This window comes from Diabrotica virgifera, chromosome 3 (assembly GCF_917563875.1).
Source record: "Diabrotica virgifera virgifera chromosome 3, PGI_DIABVI_V3a".
In the NCBI taxonomy this organism is placed as follows: Eukaryota; Metazoa; Arthropoda; class Insecta; order Coleoptera; family Chrysomelidae; genus Diabrotica; species Diabrotica virgifera.
The window spans coordinates 116533433-116554338 of NC_065445.1; the positions used below are offsets into that span (position 1 = coordinate 116533433).

The window sequence follows — 20906 nt, forward strand, 5'->3', positions numbered from 1 at the left end:
GTATATATCTTAGGTTTAAGGAGAGACAAGAAAATCGCAAAAACACCACATCAATAGGGTTGAGTTAAGCTTTCAAATGCTAAGCGATCAAGCTCAGACATACACACGGCTCAGTATAGCCGAAAAATTGAAAAACTAAACTTTGAAAATTTTGGTTTCTCGACAATTACTCAAAATTTCAACCTACGAATTGCGCCAATAACTGAGCGTTTGTAGAAGGGCTCTAGGCGAATCTAACGTTGTTTACCTCATATTCGGTAAAATTAGAAATTTTAAGTTATACGCTTCATAAGTATGATCAAATCTATTTCCTATGGGGAAAAACGGTTTTTCAAGCTCAATAATTTCTGTAACCGCTTTAGTTTTCATACTTAACCTCAGATGCATCAGATACTACTTATCAATACGTTTCAAACTCATGTTTAGTGGTCAAAATCGGTTAAGCCGTTTAGAATTTATTAAGCTACAAAAGTATAATCCAATTAACGATTATTCCGGAAATGGTTTATGTAGTTGTAGTGGTTACGACGCTAAATTTGATCTGCAACGGGCAATCCGAGATCATTCACCGGCCATCCCAATATTTTTATTCAATCTATTTCGACTAGAAAAAAAATCTAGTGTACATTCGATGGACACTAGATCATTTGGGAGAAAATGCGACAAAAGTGACCATTTATAAAGCTTAACGTGTAATCGAGAAAAATTGCATTCAACTTCATACATTTAATTTGTATTTTAAAAACTCCTGATACAAGAATAAAAAACCGCTAAACGCCGTAAAAATGAGTGGCGCATACAATATTCCAGCTACAAAAGATCTGATATGAAAATTACGTGGCGCGAAAATATATTTTCATTATGATGCAAAACAAAATTCTAGTTTTATTTTAAAAGATTTTTCAATCTATTTCGACTAGAAAAAAATCTAGTGTACATTCGATGGACACTAGATCATTTGGGAGATAATGCGACAAAAGTGACCATTTATAAAGCTTAACGTGTAATCGAGAAAAATTGCATTCAACTTCATACATTTAATTTGTATATAACTTGAAAAACTCCTGTTACAAGAATAAAAAACCAGCCAAACGCCGTAAAAATGAGTGGCGCATACAAAATTCCAGCTACAAAAGATCTGATATGAAGATTACGTGGCGCGAAAATGTATTTTCATTTTGATGCAAAACAAAATTCTAGTTTTATTTTAAAAGATTTTTCATAATATTTGCTAAATTTGAAGTAAACGCGCCACAAAAGAGTTTCAAAATTCAAACTGTATCAAATTTACTCTTTTGTGGCGCGTTTACTTCAAATTTAGCAAATAATATGGAAAAATCTTTTAAAATAAAACTAAAATTTTGTTTTGCATCAAAATGAAAATACATTTTCGCGCCACGTAATTTTCATATCAGATCTTTTGTAGCTGGAATATTGTATGCGCCACTCATTTTTACGGCTTTTAGCGGTCTTTTATTCTTATATAATATGCAAAAGAAACTTTTTGTTTATTCTAATGGACTCTCGGCCCTCGGTAATAATGTAATCTTTTATTCTGTGTTTAAATTTTTCAAAAATAGTAATTCGTTTTCTCAGGATTCGAAAAAAAATGAACGCATTTAAAAAGCACTTATCGAAAATTTTGCCCAAGTATTCTACATTTTTGTAATCAGCATTTCAACAGCTTATAAATGAGATGACATATGATGTACTTTCCCATTAAAAAATATCAAAGTTATGACTGTCATGTCACCTGAAAGAGTTTTAGCACTTCAGCATGAATATTGTCAGGTCCTGGAGATTTGTTATTTTTGAGGGACCGTATTGCTTGTTCTACCTCTAAATTGTGAATGGAAGGACTGTTTTCGGTAATTTTAATTGAGTAATTATTAGGGCGGTCTGAGACACAGAGGTCTTCAACATATTGCTTCCATGTTTCTAGAATCTTTGTTGGTTCTGAGATCAAAATTCCGTTCCGTTCAATTTCTTTACATTTTTCCGACAGGTGTCCCTCTTTAGCTTTTCTGATTTTTGTCCTTATTTTTTTGTGTATTTCTCTATACTATGCTTCGTTTTCGTTTTTGTACTTCCGTCACTCTTCCATCATGTCAATAAAAAAAACAGTAGAGGTATAAAAGCAAGTAGGCAATGCTATGTACCTACTCGTACGTATATTTTTAATATTTGAATTTTTTTATAAATTCTAATTTCTAAAGAATATTTGGGTATGAAAACTTTTTTAATTTGTATTTTTAAGATACAGTTTTTTAAGATTGTAACGTTACAAACGTCACATCTTTGATAGTTTATTTTTAAATAATTATTTTATTTTACATATTTTCTTTAATATTTCAATAACAATAATTTTCTTCTATTTGTTTTACCAGTTTTCTGCGTTAAAACCTCGTTGGCGCCCTCTTTTATTATCCTCTTTTATTATCCTCTATTATTATCTTCTATTTAATATATCCCTTTTTATTTAAAGGATCAACTGAACATACTGAACATACCCCGTATTCTTATTTTGTAAGTATCTGTTTTTTAATACGGAACATGCTGGACCAACCAAACTATGGGATATGCTTAAAAATCTTTTCGAAAGATGCCTGAATGGAGAAAAAGTACCAGATGAATGGCTAACATCACATATTACTCCCATACATAAGAAGGGACCTAAAAATAACCCCAAAAACTATAGGGGAATTGCAGTCATCAGCACCATTGGAAGATTATACTCCAGGCTATTAAGAAATGAAATAGAACAAGACATTCAAGGAAAGCAAGCTGAAGAACAAGCTGGTTTTCGTGCGGGACGTTCAACGGTAGACAATCTCTTCACTTTAAAAATAGCACTAGAAAAAAGAATACAAAGAAATCAGGAAACCCACATCGCTCTTATCGACCTAGAAAAAGCCTATGATAGTGTCCCCATTATAGAACTATGGAATTCAATGAAAGACATCGGTATCGATGGAAAACTCATACAAGCAACTAGAATGTTGTATGAGACCACTAACACCAGAATCAAAAACGGCAAAAATTTCACTGAGGCATTTAATACTTCAAAAGGCCTCCGACAAGGATGTTGTCTATCTCCCACTCTCTTTAAAATATACCTTGACCAATCCTTACAGACGTGGACAAAAGCAGTAAATCCGATGGGACTGAAAGTGGGAGATGACTCCCTATTTACATTATACTTTGCGGACGACCAAGTTGTAATAGCCCAAGATCAAGATGACTTAAGCTATATGATACGGAAGCTAAATGAGCATTACCAACAGGCAGGATTAGTAATAAATATGGATAAGTCAGAATACTTCATAGTGGGAAACGAAGACATTGAAAACCTACCATTGGAACAAGGACATATTGTTGGTGTGAAACAATGCAAATATTTGGGAGCTATATTTAACAAACGAGGAAATAGTGAAGATGAAATACAACACAGGATCAATAAAGGTAGAAGCATCACTAGATCCCTCACTTCAATTTTATGGGACAAAGATATCAGTATGGTATTATAATATCACCCTGTACAAAAGATGTTTAAAACTCATTCAAAGTCATTAATCCATGTAGTATCTGTTCTTGGATTCAATCACCGCAAGTAACATTGAATTGTCATGTTTTGTTATTATTTAAATGTGTATATAAACATTAACTCGGTCGAGAAAGATTATTATAAGTATTGATGTAGTTGGAAGGTATTCACGTATAGGATAGGTCAGGTTAATATTGTAAACAACTTATGTAGTGAATCATCGACTTCGAATTAAATATAATGTTATCGGAAAACCTGAGTTTTAATTAATTGGGACCAGAAGGCATAACATCACACTATTTAATACATCAGGAAGGAAACAAAGAATAGAATATATGAAAGTATAATGAAGAGCGCTACAATCTACGGTGCAGAAGTTTGGGACATAAGTGCAAGAAATAAAAAGAAGCTACTTAGTACAGAAATGGACTTCTTGAGGAGAAGTTGTCAGGTTTCCAGATTAGAACATGTAAGAAATGAAACAATTAGAGAACGTATGAAGGTGGAAAAAAACTATAATGGACGATATTGAAAAGAGACAGCTGACATGGTTCGGGCACGTTAAAAGAATGAATGAGACTCGCTGGCCGAGAAAAATATTAGAGTGGGTCCCACCGGAGAGAAGAAGAAGGGGACGACCACGGAGAAGCTGGAGGGACAACATTCAGGACGCAATGGATTCGAGGCAATTAGATGAAGATACGTGTTACGATAGAAAAATTTGGAAGCTGGGTATGGAGAGGCGGCGACAGCCGTAGAAATCCATTATATATATACATGCTAGCCACTGCCTATGTCGCACTGTTATGAAAGTGACACTTCATCCCTACTAGCTGTCATTTCAATTATCCAAATGGGGGTGGTAATATTATAAAAGGCATGTAACTTGAAAATGAAATCATTTTTATTCAAATTATCTTTCTCTTGGGGTAATAAAATGCATTATTATTTTTTTAATTACATTTCTACATCTTACAGTTTTTCTAATGTTTTTTATATCTAACCTAACCCCAATGTCAAACCATATGTTCTGGTATTTTAGTTTTAAATATTTCTTTCTAATTTACATGTATGCACGTTTAGTAATCAAATTTTAACTATTCTCCTCATCTAAATTCCATTTAATTTACCCTTGCCATCACTATTTTTGGATACTATTTGGCAAAGGTACAATTTGGTTAATAACCTCTTGATTGTTGATATCTGTGTTTTTATCTTATAGTTTTTGGATACGATCAACCTTTTCTCCCTTAGGGAGCTTCAAGCCAACCTCACCGGTGATGGAACATAAGGCGAAGACAACCATGATATCCAGACTGCAACGACCACCATCTCTACCTACAGGAGCCTAGGGCCGAACATCCGCCCAGGCCTACAAGAAGTCTACAGCAGTACCATTTGACGTCAAGAAGCTACCACCAGATACCAAAAGCCATAAGTATAATCCAGAATTGTTAGTTTTTGGCAAGAATTTGAATATATTTGTTAATGCAATTTACTAAGTCATATTTTTTTATTATATATTTATCAACAATAAACATGATTAGTTAAAAATACTGTTTTGTTTGCTTTCATTCCAAACTTTCATAGTTCATTTCTAAGATTAGGACAAGACGAACACACACCTAGTGACTGAGCTAGCCTGAGGGTGTAGCGATGGCTATCTTGGATGATTAAGGTAATATTTTCGAATATTATTTCAATTAGCTGGGGTAGTCCATCGCTTATTTCGTTTCACTGGCGCCCAACGTGGGGCATCGAGGGATGTAGTGTTGAAATTTATTTTTAAAATTCATTGAAATTTATTTTTGAAATTACTTACTTTTCCTTTAGTATTGTTTATTGTCCCAAGAGAACCAGTAATATACGTATCAGGCTGATTCTGCAATTGTTTAAGAGTATCTGAGTTGTTACTCATTTGTTGATACATTATTCCCATTTGCCGCCAAACTTTTGAGGTTACATTAGCCAGAGCTCCAGTGTCTGGATCTAAGATTGACGTTTCGAAAGTATCTAATCTGAAAATATATAAAGATGGATTGTTATAAAGATGATTTATATAGGATATCAGCATTAATAGAACAACTAGTATTAACTATACCTTGTTTTTAAACTAGGAGGAATAATTCAATTTTACCGCGCCGTAATGCTTATTTGTAATTGGTCCAACTTCGGGCAAGTTTATTCAACTGTTATGAAATTTTAACACTAATGACATTTATGAAATTTTGACACTATTGACATTTCATAGGTTAATTAAGTAATATCGGCGATTTTTAGATTCTTAGCCTGCTTTTGTATAAAAATAGTTGTTTTTAGAACAGTTTTTAGCAACGTAAGTATTAGTATCTGTATCTATAATATAATATTTATGGATTACCGTATAAAGCCGACATGATCATAAAAAAAGATGTATTTGGTGATTTATCTATTGACATTATTGGGCGCGAATCTGTCTTTTGAGTATACTCCCCCTGGTTTAAAAACAGGGTATAGGAAAAAAGTTATTTACGCAGAAGATGCAATTGTGTTACTCAAAAACTCAAAATTAGTCAGTGTTGCCCATTGCTTGCTCGGTTTTATATTCGAGAGTATTGAGCATGCTTCCGTATGAAAAAAGAAAAATCTGACATGTTTAATTATTTTTTATGATTTCAATTCGATTCGATTCGATTTGATTCGATTCGATTCCATTCGATTCTGTTCGATTCGATTCGATTTGATCCGATTTCATTTTTTTTATTTTATTTGATTTTACTTTATATGTATAAATATTTTAAAACCAAAATTAGTTAAATCGATCCAGTCGTTCTCAATTTGTGCAAATAAAATAATGAATACATTGATTATCTCGTAAGCCGACGACTTTGAGGAAAAATCCTGATACTGATCGATTTTTATTTTTAAATTATGATTTTGTGACATATTATATGTCATACTAGTGACGACATAGTGATATTGAATTATCTATTCAGTAATATAAACATTAACATAATTAAAAATGAATAACCATTTTCAATTTCGTTGCAAAACGAAAATACAGCCGAACCATATCCTAGTCCAATCAGAGAGTGCAGCAAGCAGCTCTACCGGTTTCGAAACTTATTAGTCTCTCATCAGGATTGCAACTAACGAAATGGCATAGATGCCCTAGCGGCAACTGCTAGCTGGCTAGCTGGAAAAAGCTGGAGTACGAAGGGAACCATTCTCGTTGGAACTTTACGGCGCTGAGCAGATGGGACGTGAATTGTAAATTGTAGAATTCCCTCATCTTCCTTAGTCTCAGCATCCGTATGGTTTGCAAATTGTAGAAGCCTCGGAGGTGTAACCAGAGAAGGTTCCCATTGATTTCATTCTGGTGGGGAGTAGAATAGCATTATGTTGTTTTATATGCCATTAGAGTGAAAACTTAGTCTTTTTTTATTAACATAATTATTTATATTGGATGTCCAAAATAATTTTTTACATTAAATTAATTGACAAAAAGAAAAATGTACGTAATTTATTTATTTCAAAATACATTTCACTGCTGTCAGAAAACATAAAAAAATGTTTATTTCACAAATAAACATTGCTTTTAGCTTAAATTTTAATGTTCAAGCTGCCACCCACCTTGAATACATTGTCAGTTTGAACATTTAATTTAAAAGAAAAACAATGTTTATTTATCAAATAAATAAATATTTTTTTGTTAAAATTTTCTTTAGTTCAATCGTTTGGGTCAAATCTGTATGTAGACGTTAGTTTGACTGCCTTTTCTTCAATGCAAATGAATGAAATTTTGCAGACATATGCATTCGCGGGAACAATACACGAATAGTCAATAAAAAGTTTTTTTATGGTTAATAATTGTTTAAATAAAAAAACGATTTTAATGGAAAATGCTTAAATTCTCTTGCTTTTTACAACGTTTAGGCCCGAAACAATTAACTTGGGCCCGAAAGTGTTTGCGGAAGGACAGGCTTACGTTGCATTGAGCGGAGTGCGATCATTCATTAGACGGCTTGCGTATCGAAGAATTGCATTGCGAGAAATTAACCGGGTTTCGTGCAATAATAGAGCATTCGAAGAGATGGAAAGACTGCGAAAAATGTACCTAATAGGTGTAAATAATGATTTTGATTTAAGAAATGTATGAAGAAATTACAGAAAATGTACAATGTATGTATCAACTGTTGAAATAAATGCAAAAAAGTGTCTATCATACAGTATGTCTGCGTAACTTGGAACCATATGGGAAACTTTTTTAATATCAATGTTACGAAAGAAAGTTATTCTTTATAAAGTGCTCTGCATAGTCTAAAACCCAAGACGCAATCATCAGATATCAAATTTTATCAACAGTATACGAGGTATGTCAAAAAATATGAATTTCGCTCAAGAGTAAAGTGCCTCTATATTTCACAATATCGAAAATTGCCATTGAGAAAATATGTTTGTAATTAAAAATAATGTTATAACCTGCATTTACACTATTCTAATTGAAAAAAAAAATGAAAATTTTCCTCAAATCATGGAAACCCAACATCATTTTTATTTATGATAGCTCCGTTATTATTAATTTTACGAAAAAAAGTTATTCTTTATAAAACCTTCTGCATAGTCTAACAACTAAGATAAAATTACAAGATATTAAATTTTTTCAATTTTACATGAGGTATGTCAAAAGATATTTTAGAAGAGTAAACTACCTTTATTTTTCCCAATATTGAAATTTGTTATTATAAAAAGTTGTTCAAAATTAAAAACTATGTTTCAATATGCATTTGCATAATTTTAGTTGAAATATTGTGAACTATAAAGGTATTTTACTCTTGCGCGAAATTCATATTTTTGACACACCTCGTATAAAATTGAAAAAAGTGATATCTTATGATTGCATCTTAGTTTTTTGACTATTCAGACAATTTTATAAAAAATAACTTTTTTCGCAAAATTAATAATAACGGAGTTATCTTAAATAAAATGATGTGTAAGTATTTTTAATTTGAGGAAAATGTTAAAAAAAATTTCAATTAGTAGAGTGTAAATGCATATTATAACATAATTTTTAATTACAAACAACTTTTCTTAATAATAATTTTTGATATCGTTAAATATAAAGGCACTTTACTCTTGAGCGAAATTCATATTTTTGGACATGCCTCGTATATTATTGATAAAATTTGATATCTGATGATTGTATCTTAGGTTTTAGACTATGTAGAGCACTTTATGAAGAATAACTTTTTTTCGTAAAATTGATATTAAAAAAGTTTCTCGTATGGTTCCAAGTTACGCAGACACACTGTATACATCCTTTTTTTTAAACATGACAATATATATTTTAATGTTTGAAAAGTGTAAGACTAAAAAGTAAAAAATAAAAAAAATATGAAAAAAAAAGTTACGAGTGACTAAAATTAAAAATATTATAAAAAAAATCAACTAAAAAGCAAAAAATAATCAAAATTCAAACTCGAAGAATTATTCGAATAAAACTGTTAGACAGATTATACACAAAAATCACACAGATTCGTTAAAAAATTGAAAAAATCTAACACATTCGTTAAAGAAAAGCGTGGGGCGCGTCTTCATAGAATAAACGGTTTCAGGATAGATACCTTTTTACTTTTCGCGCCCCACGCTTTTCTTTAAGGAATGTGTTAGATTTTTTCAATTTTTTAACGAATGTGTGATATTTTTGTATTGGGACCGTGCAAGTTCGGAAAAGCGACAGCTGGTTTCATAGCTCGGCAACATTTTTCGCACTTTTAATTATATTGGCCAATCATATTGGTCCTGATTACTGGACAATTGTCAAAGCCATAGCCCAAAAAAATATAAGAAGAAAAAGTAATATTAAAAGGGGTGATACACACGCGAGTAAGTACGCGAACTTATGGCTCGCGACCTTTTTCGCGCGTGTATCACCGCAAGTACGCGTACTTTAAGTTCGCCGAGTAAGTACGCCGTCGATCCAACAAGTTTGAAATCTTATTCGTAACCCGTACGTGTATCACTGCCACGAGCCTCGAGCCATCGTGTTATTGCGTTTAAAATTACACTTATATTTTCACTAATTAAGCAAATTGCCTAGAAAGAATTCAATCGTTTATTGTTAAAGGAGACAAGTTACATTTTATAAGTTTTGAGAAAACCGTAAAACATTATTTTAGGCTATACTAAATTATATTGATTATTTGTTTTTGAGTAAACCTAATTATTTATAGGCTGTTTTATCCTCCTGATGAAAATATTACCTTATCTTATCTATATTTTGTTTGTTTATGCCTACCTTGTATTAAATTAAAGTAGATCAAAAACAAGTGCTAAATCAAATTATTCTTCTATTTAACAAAACCTGATCAAAAAAATAATCAAACTCTAATAAAAAACATAAGATTTCAGCAAAATTAGGTACACAGAAAATAAAAAATTTAACCACGAGGACAGTTTCTAAATTTTTTGCTACGACGCGACGGCGACCGCGATCGGCGCGATCTTTAAAACCGCGTACTTTAAGTCTGCCGTGTATCACCGACGGCGAGCCGAGTAAGTCCGCGATCTTTAAACCCGCGTACTTAAAGATTGCGTGTGTATCACGCGCTTAAGGTTATGTTATTAAAAGGTAAACAATTATTGTATGTAGTAAATAAAATTAATTATTAAAATGCAGTACTACAAGCAAAATACAATTAATTATATTTACTTTCATATAATAATTGCATCTTCTTCTTCAGTGCCTTATCCGGTCCGGATGTTGGCGATCATCAAGGCTATCATTGTTTTGTTGACTGCTCTGCGAAACAGCTCCGCGGAGGTTATCCCAAACCATTGTCGGAGGTTTTTCAACCACGAGATACGACGGCGTCTCGGTCCTCTCCTGCCAAAAACTTTGCCCTGTATGACGAGTTGAAGAACTCGATATTTTTCTTCGTTCCGCATCACGTGGCCAAGGTACTCAAGCTTACGTTGTTTTACTAAATTAACCACTTCTTTTTCTTTTGTCATGCGCTGTAGGACCTCAATGTTGGTGACATTGTCCACATAAGATATTTTTAGTATCCTCCTGTAGATCCACATCTCGAAGGCTTCAATCCGCTTTTCAGTGGCTTGCGTCAGTGTCCAGGCTTCAACTCCATACAGTAGCACTGGAAGAACGTAGCACCTCACTATCCGCATCTTGGTTCCCAAACTGAGATCACTGCAGCACAGCAAGGATCTCAGCTTGATAAATGTAGACGGTGCCATTTCAATTCTGGATCTAATCTCTTGAGCGTGGTCCCATTGTGAGTTGAGTGTAGTTCCGAGGTAAATGAATCTGTCGACTCTCTGGATCTCTTCGCTATCTGCCATTAGTGCCTCGGGGATCTAAATTTACACTGCTGACAACCATGAATTTAGTTTTCTTAATATTAAGGTTCAGTCCGTATGTTACGCTCACAGTTCTCACACGGTCTAGTAAGGCCTGTAGATCATTTAGGCTGGTTGCTAGTAATAAAGTGTTATCGGCGCGCGTAACGAATATTATGTATTCACCGTTCACTCGGATTCCCATCTCTAGGTTTGTGAGGGCTTCAGTAAAAAATTCCTCAGAGTATATATTGAAAAGAGTCGGCGAGAGTACACAGCCCTGCCTTACTCCTCGCATGATCTTCACTTGGTCGGTCAACTGGTCTTCGACCTTGACTTAAGCACGCTGGTTCCAGTATAAATTCATGATGATCCGCATGTCCTTCTCATCTAATCCTACTCTTTGTAGGGAGGTGACCATCTTCTGGTGCTGGCAACGGTCAAATGCATTGGCGTAGTCAATAAAACGAGCATAGACATCACAACTAACATCGCGGCATCTCTGAAGTAGAACTTGTAAGGTGAAAAGTGCTATCCCCTCCAATAATTGCATATCATATCAATATTGTGGAGCAACATATAATTTTTCTTCTTCATTAACATTAGATATGAAATATACGTCAATTTGACAATTTCAATTGACAATGAATTATTTAAAAAAGTTGTAAGATTTCTCCGCTATTCGCGCACGATCGTTTCTCGTATCCCCTCCAAGTACTTGCACATGGCGAATACAGTGATTAGTGCTCCAATAACCGGCAAAACAACACAAAAGATGGAAAATATAATAAATTGCGCAACAAAGAAAGATGAAACTAGTGGAGGTGTAAATTATCGTTATAAACCTAAAAATTAACAGTACATTACATAATATAGTTTCCCACCTTTAGACTTCTGTGACAAGAGTATTTTATAAAATTCTACTGTCACAGTGACAGTTGTCATACTCCTCTGATACGTCTAAAAGTGGAAAGCTATGTAATGTTATGATAATATTTATGGTAGGGGAGTCCAAGCGGGGATTTTTGCAGTTACTCGAGCGCGTCAGATTATCATATGGGAAAAACCTGGTACCCTGCACCCTGTAGATGTACCTCTACCATATATTGGCTCTTAACCCAGGGGAGTTCGTTAAGGGGGGCCCGAAAAAAAAATATATCCTAAAAAAACTCGAAATTGTCAGATTAAGATTAGGCAAGTTAAGTACATGCAAAAGAGTGTATATTTCAAAAATCTGACGATTTGAGCCGGGCGCGGGCGTAAGGAAATGGGCGAGTCCCAAAGTTTCACAAGAAAAAAGCGAATATTTCGCGAAATGAATGACAGATCGAAAAACTAAAAAATATGTGCTCAATATTTTTTTAAAATCTATCGAATGATACCAAAGACGACTTCCCACGGAGAGGGGTGGGGGTAAATTTAATATTTTAAATACGAATCCCGTGATATTTCGCGAAATGAACATCAGATCGAAAAAGTGTAAAATACACTTATTCGATATTTTTGAAAAATCTATCGAATGGCACCAAACACGACCCCCCACCAAGGTGGGGTTTGGGGTTACTTTAAAATCTTAAATGGGAGCCCCCATTTTATTGCAGATTTGGATTCCTTACGAAAAAATAGGTAACTTTTATTCGAAATATTTTTTTGAATTATGGATAGATGGCGTTATAGTTGGAAAAAACGATTGTTGGAAATGGAAAATTAAATTAAAAAATGGCAAGCGCCCACTAAAATGGAAAACTTTACTTAACTTTTTTTGATTTTATGACCTACTCTTGACAACCCAATAGGTCCCCATAACGCTCGAGTGACTGCACATTTAGCATACTTTGCTCCCCTACCATTACGTTTATAACGATAATTTCTACCTCCACTAGTTTGATCTCTTTTTGTTTCGCAATGTATTATGTTTTCCATCTTTTGCGTTATTTTGTCGGTTATTAGCTCGCTCCTTTAATCTGTCAACAATTTTTTTCGAATAATCCTTCGAATTTGGATTTTTTTTGTTCTTTGCTTGATTTTTTTATGATATTTTTAATTTAAGTCGCTCGTAACTAAAGAAAAGCGTTTCTTAAACATTTCTTTTTTCATATTTTTTTATTTTCTGACTGCAGTAAAATGTATTTTGAATTTAATAAATTACATTCATTATTCTTTTTCTGTCAATTAATTTAACTACAAAAAATTAAACACCCTGTATAAAGAATTATGTTAATGTTTATATTACTGAATAGAGAATTGAATGACATTTCAGGCTAACTAGCACACAACCCCTATCCTCATTTAGAAAAATCATCTATTACGTCATCACGCCCAGATGGATGACGCCATTAGTATGATATATAATATGTCAAAAAATCCTAATTTAAAAATATAAATCGACCTGTTTCAGTATTAGGATAAAAATTAGGTTTTAAAGATTTCTGTGTGAATTACAATTTTGGCGAGAGCGCTTTTGGCAATTTAAAGTTTGGCGGAAACCAAAAGTAACAGTAACTATAAAAATATCCATTATAAAGGTACGATTCCGACAACGACTGCAGACGGCAGTTGCAGTTGTCGCCGTGACAGACGTCACTACTTTGCACTATTAATTTGTATGGGACTGATTCCGAATTCTGACTGCAACTGCTGTCCGGCAGAACGTCAAATTGCTAATAATTATACAAATTAATAGTGCAAAGTAATGACGTCTGTCATGGTGATAACTGTAACTGGCGTCTGCAGATGTCGGAATGAGTCTCATACAAATGAATAGTGCAAAGACGGCGACAAGTGCAACTGACGTCTGCAGTCGTTGTCGAAATCGTACCTTAAATATTAAACAAAATTTTTAATATTAAACTAGTATTTTTCTGGATGATTGACATAAAGTCCATGCCATTAAAAAAAACTAGTATGTATTTCGTTTGTCACACTTATTGTAAAAGATTTGCTCGTTACTAACCTGTTACTCACATTATTCGACGATTTTGATAACTCCGCCAAAATTTGTTGCACTCCAAACTCTACTTTTTGTTTGGTGTCAATAACACCATCAGCAGTGTTTATCATTACTTGGTCTAACCTATTTAAACCTTTAATTTCATTTCTAATTTGATCGTAGTTATTTTTAAAGCTTTCTCCAAGAGTAACTGAAATCCCAGCGAGATCGTCAACCCTTTGAGCGATATCTTCGTGAGTTTTGTTAATGTTGTTTATAATGCTTTCCAGAATATGTTGAGCGTCATCTTTGGCTTGTTGTTTACAAATCGATACGTCAGTTGATAGTTTTTCCAGTTGTAAAGAGTTGTGATGTATATCTAGGAATTCTTGTGGTAGCCGGTCTATTTTTTTCTGTAGATCTTTAACGTCTGATAGCATTGTTTGAACATCTGTCTGTTGGCCATTAGGAGCTGTAATGTATAGATAGATATATTTTATTAAGACTTTAATAGGATTTTTAATGATAATAGGTGATTAAGAACATCAAAACAAGAAATCTAGAATATTTAGGCTACATTACCAGAGGTGCGAAATATGAGATATTAAGGGTCATAATGCAAGGTAAAATAAATGGTTAAAGATCTATAGGTAGAAGAAGAATTTCCTGGCTGAGAAACTTAAGAGAATGGTATAGTAGCCGCCAATAATTTACGGATAGGTGTGATGATAGCCAACCTCCGATAGGAGAAGGAACTACAAGAAGAAGGAGAAGAAGGATTTTCAACGATGTCTTGAGAAATTTCAAATTAAAAGTTCAGAAACTTGGTCACTTTGTAACGTTACAAACGTCACATCTTTGATACTTTATTCTTAAATAATTATTTTACTTTATTTTCTTTAATATTTCATTAACAATAATTTTCTTCTATTTGTTTTACCAGTTTTCTTCGTTAAAAACTCGTTGGCGCCCTCTTTTATTATTCTCTTTTATTATCTTCTATTTACTATATTTCTTTTCATTTAAATCATCGATTGAACATACTGAACGTAGCCCATACATTGTATCATCTCTTGTGTTCCATGTTCGTTATTTCACATTTCGGTCCAAGGATCGTTGTCATGTCATTTTATTGTGACAACCCCCCGTATTTAATTCTCAAAATGGTAGTGGAAATGTGGGCAATATGTGGAATCTGGTGGGGAGCAAACCCTCATACACTCTCATTAATTTATAAAGGAATCGTAAGACCCCATTTAGATTATTCATGTGCAATATTAAAACCCTGTAGTAAGTCCCCACTCTTAATATTAGATAAAATTCAGTTTAAAGCTTTACGAATCATCACGGGCTGTATGAGATCTACCCCCACTATTGCCTTGTTAGCAGAAAGTGGAGAAATTTCATTAGATGCAAGAAGAAAAATACTTTGCGCTAAGTTCTATCTGAAAATCCTAGCTGATCTGAAAAATCCACTGAACGACATCCTGTCAGAGTTGGGAACCAAAGTAAATTATAAAATAAAACTTTGGAAATCACAAGAGCCACCATATCTGATTGAAATTAAAAATAATTAATAAAATCTACTTTCTCCTTTCGGGAGCATGAAGCCCATCGCCGGCGATGCACCAGATGGCTGACAACGTGAGACCATGACATGTAGACTGCACGACCACCATCTCTAGCTGCAGGGGCCTAGGGCCGAAGATCCGTCCAGGCCTACGAGAAGTCTACAACAGCAGTACCATTCGACATCAAGAAGTTACCATCGAGGCGAATACCAAAAGCCATAAGTATAATCCAGAATTGTTAGTTTTTGGCAAGAATTTGAATATATTTGTTAATGCAATTTACTAAGTCATTTTTTTATTATATCCTTATGAACAATAAACATGATTAGTTAAAAATAATGTTTTGTTTGCTTCCATTCTAAATTTTTAGAGTTCATATCTAAGGTTAGGACAAGACGAACACACACCTGAGTGACTGAGCTAAGCTAAGGGCATAACGATGGCTATCTTGGATGATTCAGGTAATATTTTCAGATATTATTTCAATTAGCTGGGGTAGTCCATCGCTTACTTGTTTCAACTTGCACAGAATGCCCAAGAACTCAAACGTCTCGAGCGAAAAATCTCAAGACTATATGGAGTGATAAAAGAGAACCTTGGATAACCTGACGTTGTAAAGTTCATTAAGATAGCATGCATTAGATGGATAGAGCATGTAATCAAGCGGGCATGGATAGGGCAAGTAGGAAGGTGCCATAGTCAAAAAAGTTTTTGGCCGAAGAGGGCCGATAGGACAACGAGCAAGAAGAAGATCAAGACTTAGGTACCAAGACAACTTAGAGAATGATTTAAAATCTATTGCAATTAGAGAATGGAGAAGAGTTGCTAGAGACAGGGGCAAATGGAGGATTTTTATGATGAAGGCTTCGATTCATAAAGACTTGTGACGCCACTGATGATGATGATTAATTAAGATGTTTAAATAAATTTTATTAATTTTCATTAAAAAAAAGTGCGTTGATTATTAACATATTAATTTAATTATTTTTTACCACAGTTTATAGCGGCATTTGTGTTCTGTTTTTTGTTATTTATCTCCCTTATAGCATTCTTAATATCTTCTAGAGAAACACTGGATCTGCTACCGGTAGATATCTGTTCTAATTTCCTTAAAACTTCGTCTTTTAGTGGTAAATCATCTACCTTGTTTTGTAACTGTTTGATATTTCGTATAATTTCTTTGTTTTGGTTGTCAATAGCTAAAATAGAAAGTGTTTTATAAGCAAATGTTATCTACAAATAAACTTCCAGTTTGCGGAAATAACTTTACGGTTATTAGCGGAAGTTCTTGAAAGTTCACTAAAGATGGACTGATAAATCCGAAAACGTTCATTTTGAACAACTATCGTAATTTAATTGAATTTTTAATTTAATTTTTAAATAAGAAATCGATAATTTTTTTAAATAAGAATAGGGGTCTTTTGATAGCTCGTTTAAAAGGTTATTAAATTCTCTATTCAATAATATAAACATCAACAATATTCTTTATACAAGGTGCCCCAAAAATTTTTTTGAATTAAATTAATTGAGACAAAAAGAAGAATGTATATAATTTATTTAATTCGAAATACATTTTACTGTTGTCCGAAGCCAGGAAAAAATGTTTATTTGACAAATAAATATTGTTTTTTGCTTAAATTTAATATTAAAGCTGCCACCCACCTGCCACTTAGCAGTTTGAATATTTAATTTACGCGAAAAGCAATGTTTATTCTTCAAATTAACATTTTTCTGTTTTCTGACAGCAGTAAAATGTATTTCGAATTAAATAAATTATATACATTCTTCTTTTTGTCTCAATTAATTTAATTAAAAAAAATTTTGGGCACCCTGTATAAAAAATTATGTTAATATTTATATTAGTGAATATAGAATTAAATAACCATTCAAATGAGCTATCACATGACCCCTTTCGCTTAAATTAAATGTTAAAACTGCTAAGAGACAGATGGGTGGCAGCTTTAATATTAAATTTAAGAGAGAAACAATATTTATTTATCAAATAAACATTATTTCCTGGTTTCGGACAACAGTAAAATGTATTTCGAATTAAATAAATTATTACATTCTTCTTTTTGTCTCAATTAATTTAATTCAAAAACATTTTTTTGGCACCATGTATAAATAATATTGTTAATGTTTATATTATTGAATAGAGAATTTAATAATCTTTCAAATGAGCTATCACACGACCCCTATTCATATACAGTGAGCACGTAAAGGTTGGAATAAATTCATTTTCTCGAGAATGAACCATTTTGGAAAAAAATCCTAAAATAGGTCAATTTTTATTTTTAAATTACGACTTTTTGGCATATATATTATACTAGTGACGTCACCCATCTGGGCGTGATGACGACATCGATGATTTTTTTAAATAAGAATAGGGGTCGTGTGATAGCTCATTTAAAAGATAATTCAATTCTCTCTTCAGTAATATAAACATTAACATAAATATTTATACAGGGTGTCCAAAAAAATTTTTTTGAATTAACTTTGTTGACATAAAAAGAAGAATGTGTGTAATTCATTTAATTTAAAATGCAGTGGAGCCCCGATACGTCGGCCCCGATAACCCGGAAGTCCGGCTAACCCGGACCGATTTTCATCAGATAAACATTTTGATTTTCAATATTTTGTTTTTTTCAATTTATTTGTGGCTTATTTCCCATCAAAATAGTTAATTATCAGACAAACCTTTCAACAATAAAAATGTATGTAATATAATATTTGATATAAACTATACGATATTAAAAATGACTCATAGCACACGCCGCAGAAACAACAGCCACCTGTCTGTAGTATCTATTCCTTTTTATTTCAAACTGTCAGCATTGTTTAGGAAATACTATTTAAAAAATTCTTTTATAAACAATGGTCTTTAGGTTTCACTGTTCTTAAATAATAACATTAAATCATTGTGACTGTATTGTGTGTCTTGTATTGTTCGCTTCCATTTGCTTACGTTTGTGTTTGGTGTTTTTTTTTTTGGTAATTTTAATGAGTAGGTACTGTGCATATTTATAAATATATTTCATGTTATTTCAATTCTAACGGAGTTTATCTGTAAGTATACCGTATTTTATTAATTTTTACCATATTCTCCGGCTATCTCGGATTTTCGATAACCCGGATCGGTCGCGGTCCCGATTAATCCGAGTTATGGAGGTTCCACTGTACCTTTTACTGTTAACAGAAAACAGGAAAAAATGTTTATTTGGCAAATAAATATTGTTTTTTGTTTAAATTCAATATTAAACAGCCACTCACCAGCCCCGTGACAATTTGAACATTAGTTTAAGCGAAAGGCCATGATTATTTTTCAAATAAACATTTTTTTCTGTTTTCTGAAAGCAGTAAAATGTATTTTGAAATAAATAAATTACATACATTCTTCTTTTTATGTCAATAAATGTAATCAAAAAAAATTTTTTTGGACACCCTGTATAAATAATTATGTTATTGTTTATATTACTGAATAGAGAATTGAATTACAGTAGAGCGTCGATAATCCGAACCCAGGTAATCCGAACGATCGCTAATCCGAACGCAAAAAAAATATGAAATTAAAAAATATGATCGCGGACCGAATTTTTGGATTTAATATGACAATATGGGCAAAATATGACCGCGGATTTTTGTTTTGTTTATGCTGAAATACATACAATATATTTGTTTATTATGCAGGTGTTTTATTCCTTGTAACTAAAACGTATGTACATATGTACGAGTACCATGTTTATGAGCTTTGTATGTATTTTGAACATATGTTTGATAATCCGAACAATTTGATAATCCGAACTACCCCTGTACCAATTAGTTCGGATTATCGACGCTCTACTGTACCTTTCAAATGAGCTATCACACGACCCCTATTCTCATTTAAAAAAATCATCGATGACGTCATCACGCCCAGACGGGTGACGTCACTAGTAAGATATATATGCCAAACAGTCGTAATTTAAAAATAAAAATTGACCTGTTTCGGGATTTTTTTCCAAAATCGTCCATTCTCGAGAAAATGAATTTATTCCAACCTTTACGTGCTCACTGTATATTATGCCTAAAAATTTTAATTTAAAAATAAAAATCGACCTGATTTGTAATTTATCTCCAGAGTCGCCCATTCTCGAGGAAATGAATTTATTCCAACTCAAACGTCCTCACTGTAACCTATAACTTCAGAGGCTTATATCTCAAAACCATGATTTTTTGCAGCTACGCGCCCATTGAGTCTTTTGTTCTACACATCAAGAAATACTAGAACCCAAAGTTTCAGAGCATTTGACAGAGAGCCATTTCCCATAAGGTTTCTGTGGGGTCCTTTTCCAGAAATCTTCTTCATGACTTATGTTTTATTGCTATGTTGGTTAAAATTATAAACGAAAAAGTTTGTCTCCCAACTTTTTAAAGTAAACATGAAAATGAAACTAACGAAATCTGACGATAAAATTTTTAAAAATTTACAACGCCTCTTTTAATTTGTTTAAACATTTCGGATAAATCTCGTTGTTATCCAAATACTTTAAAGATGATACAATAAAATTTTCTATTTACAACGACTAAAGACAAAGCGATTTAAAGTTGAAAACTAATCTAAATTGATTTTTCGCATTTTTGCATAAAATTTGATTTTTAAACATGTTCCACCAATTCAAGATAAATAGTTGTTTTTCTACAACCACTATTCAAAGTGCACTTTTCTGCACGGTTTTATGTTAGCAAACTTGATATTTTCTCACAGTATAAGATATTTGACATTAGTGTGCAGAAAAGTGACGTTTCTGTGACGCAAAGTGACGTTTCTGTGCCGCAAAGTTCTTTTCTGTACAGTTGACTACCTCATTCTGAGTAACGTTATATTCTGTTTACATCCGTGGACTACCGCATTCTGAGTAACGTTATATTCTGTTTACATCCGTGGTTAAACTTTAGACAAATATATAACCTATAAGACAATTATTATATTTAACTATAGCATAGAAACTAAATTATGGATGTTACAACTGTTTTATTTTACAATTTTATTCTTATTAAACATTTTATAATTATCAAATAACCAATAAGGATTTAGCAACCTGTGCAAGAGACGTCGAATGAAGTAGGTTTTGTGTAAATCCGTGACTGCATAAATATAATGTCAATAATGTGTAATAATTGTTTAAATTTAAACAAATTAAGGCAGTGCATTAATTTTTTAACTGATTTCTGTGCAATTTATTTAGGTATAAGGAATTTAAATTGATTAGTAGGTATTAATTAAATACAGTTTAAAATTTATCACATAGGTACCTATTATAATTAATCGTCGTTTGGAAATTGTGATTTTTATTTTGAGGAAAAACTGTGCTTGTAGAAAAAGTATAGTGTGAAACACGTGCAGAAAGGTAATTTCTCACTCGTTTGAATTGCGGCACTCGCTTGCGCTCGTACCGCAACTTTTCAAACTCGTGAGAAATTAGTACCTTTCTGCACTTGTTGCACAATATACTATTTCCTAACTAGTGCGGAAAGTAATACTTTCCCG

The 20906-nt window shown here is 32.8% G+C and overlaps 1 protein-coding gene across 1 annotated transcript in view; it reads right to left on the reverse strand.

The window, feature by feature from the left end:
- LOC114330184 (nuclear anchorage protein 1-like) overlaps positions 1-20906 on the reverse strand; it is a 106102-nt gene that overhangs the window by 14449 nt on the left and 70747 nt on the right. Inside the window, exons 8-10 of the mRNA XM_028279506.2 lie at positions 16372-16578; positions 13833-14280; positions 5367-5562 (exon numbers count right to left, since the gene is read on the reverse strand). Coding sequence (XP_028135307.2) covers positions 5367-5562; positions 13833-14280; positions 16372-16578 — 851 coding nt within the window. The remainder of the gene's footprint in view (positions 1-5366; positions 5563-13832; positions 14281-16371; positions 16579-20906) is intronic.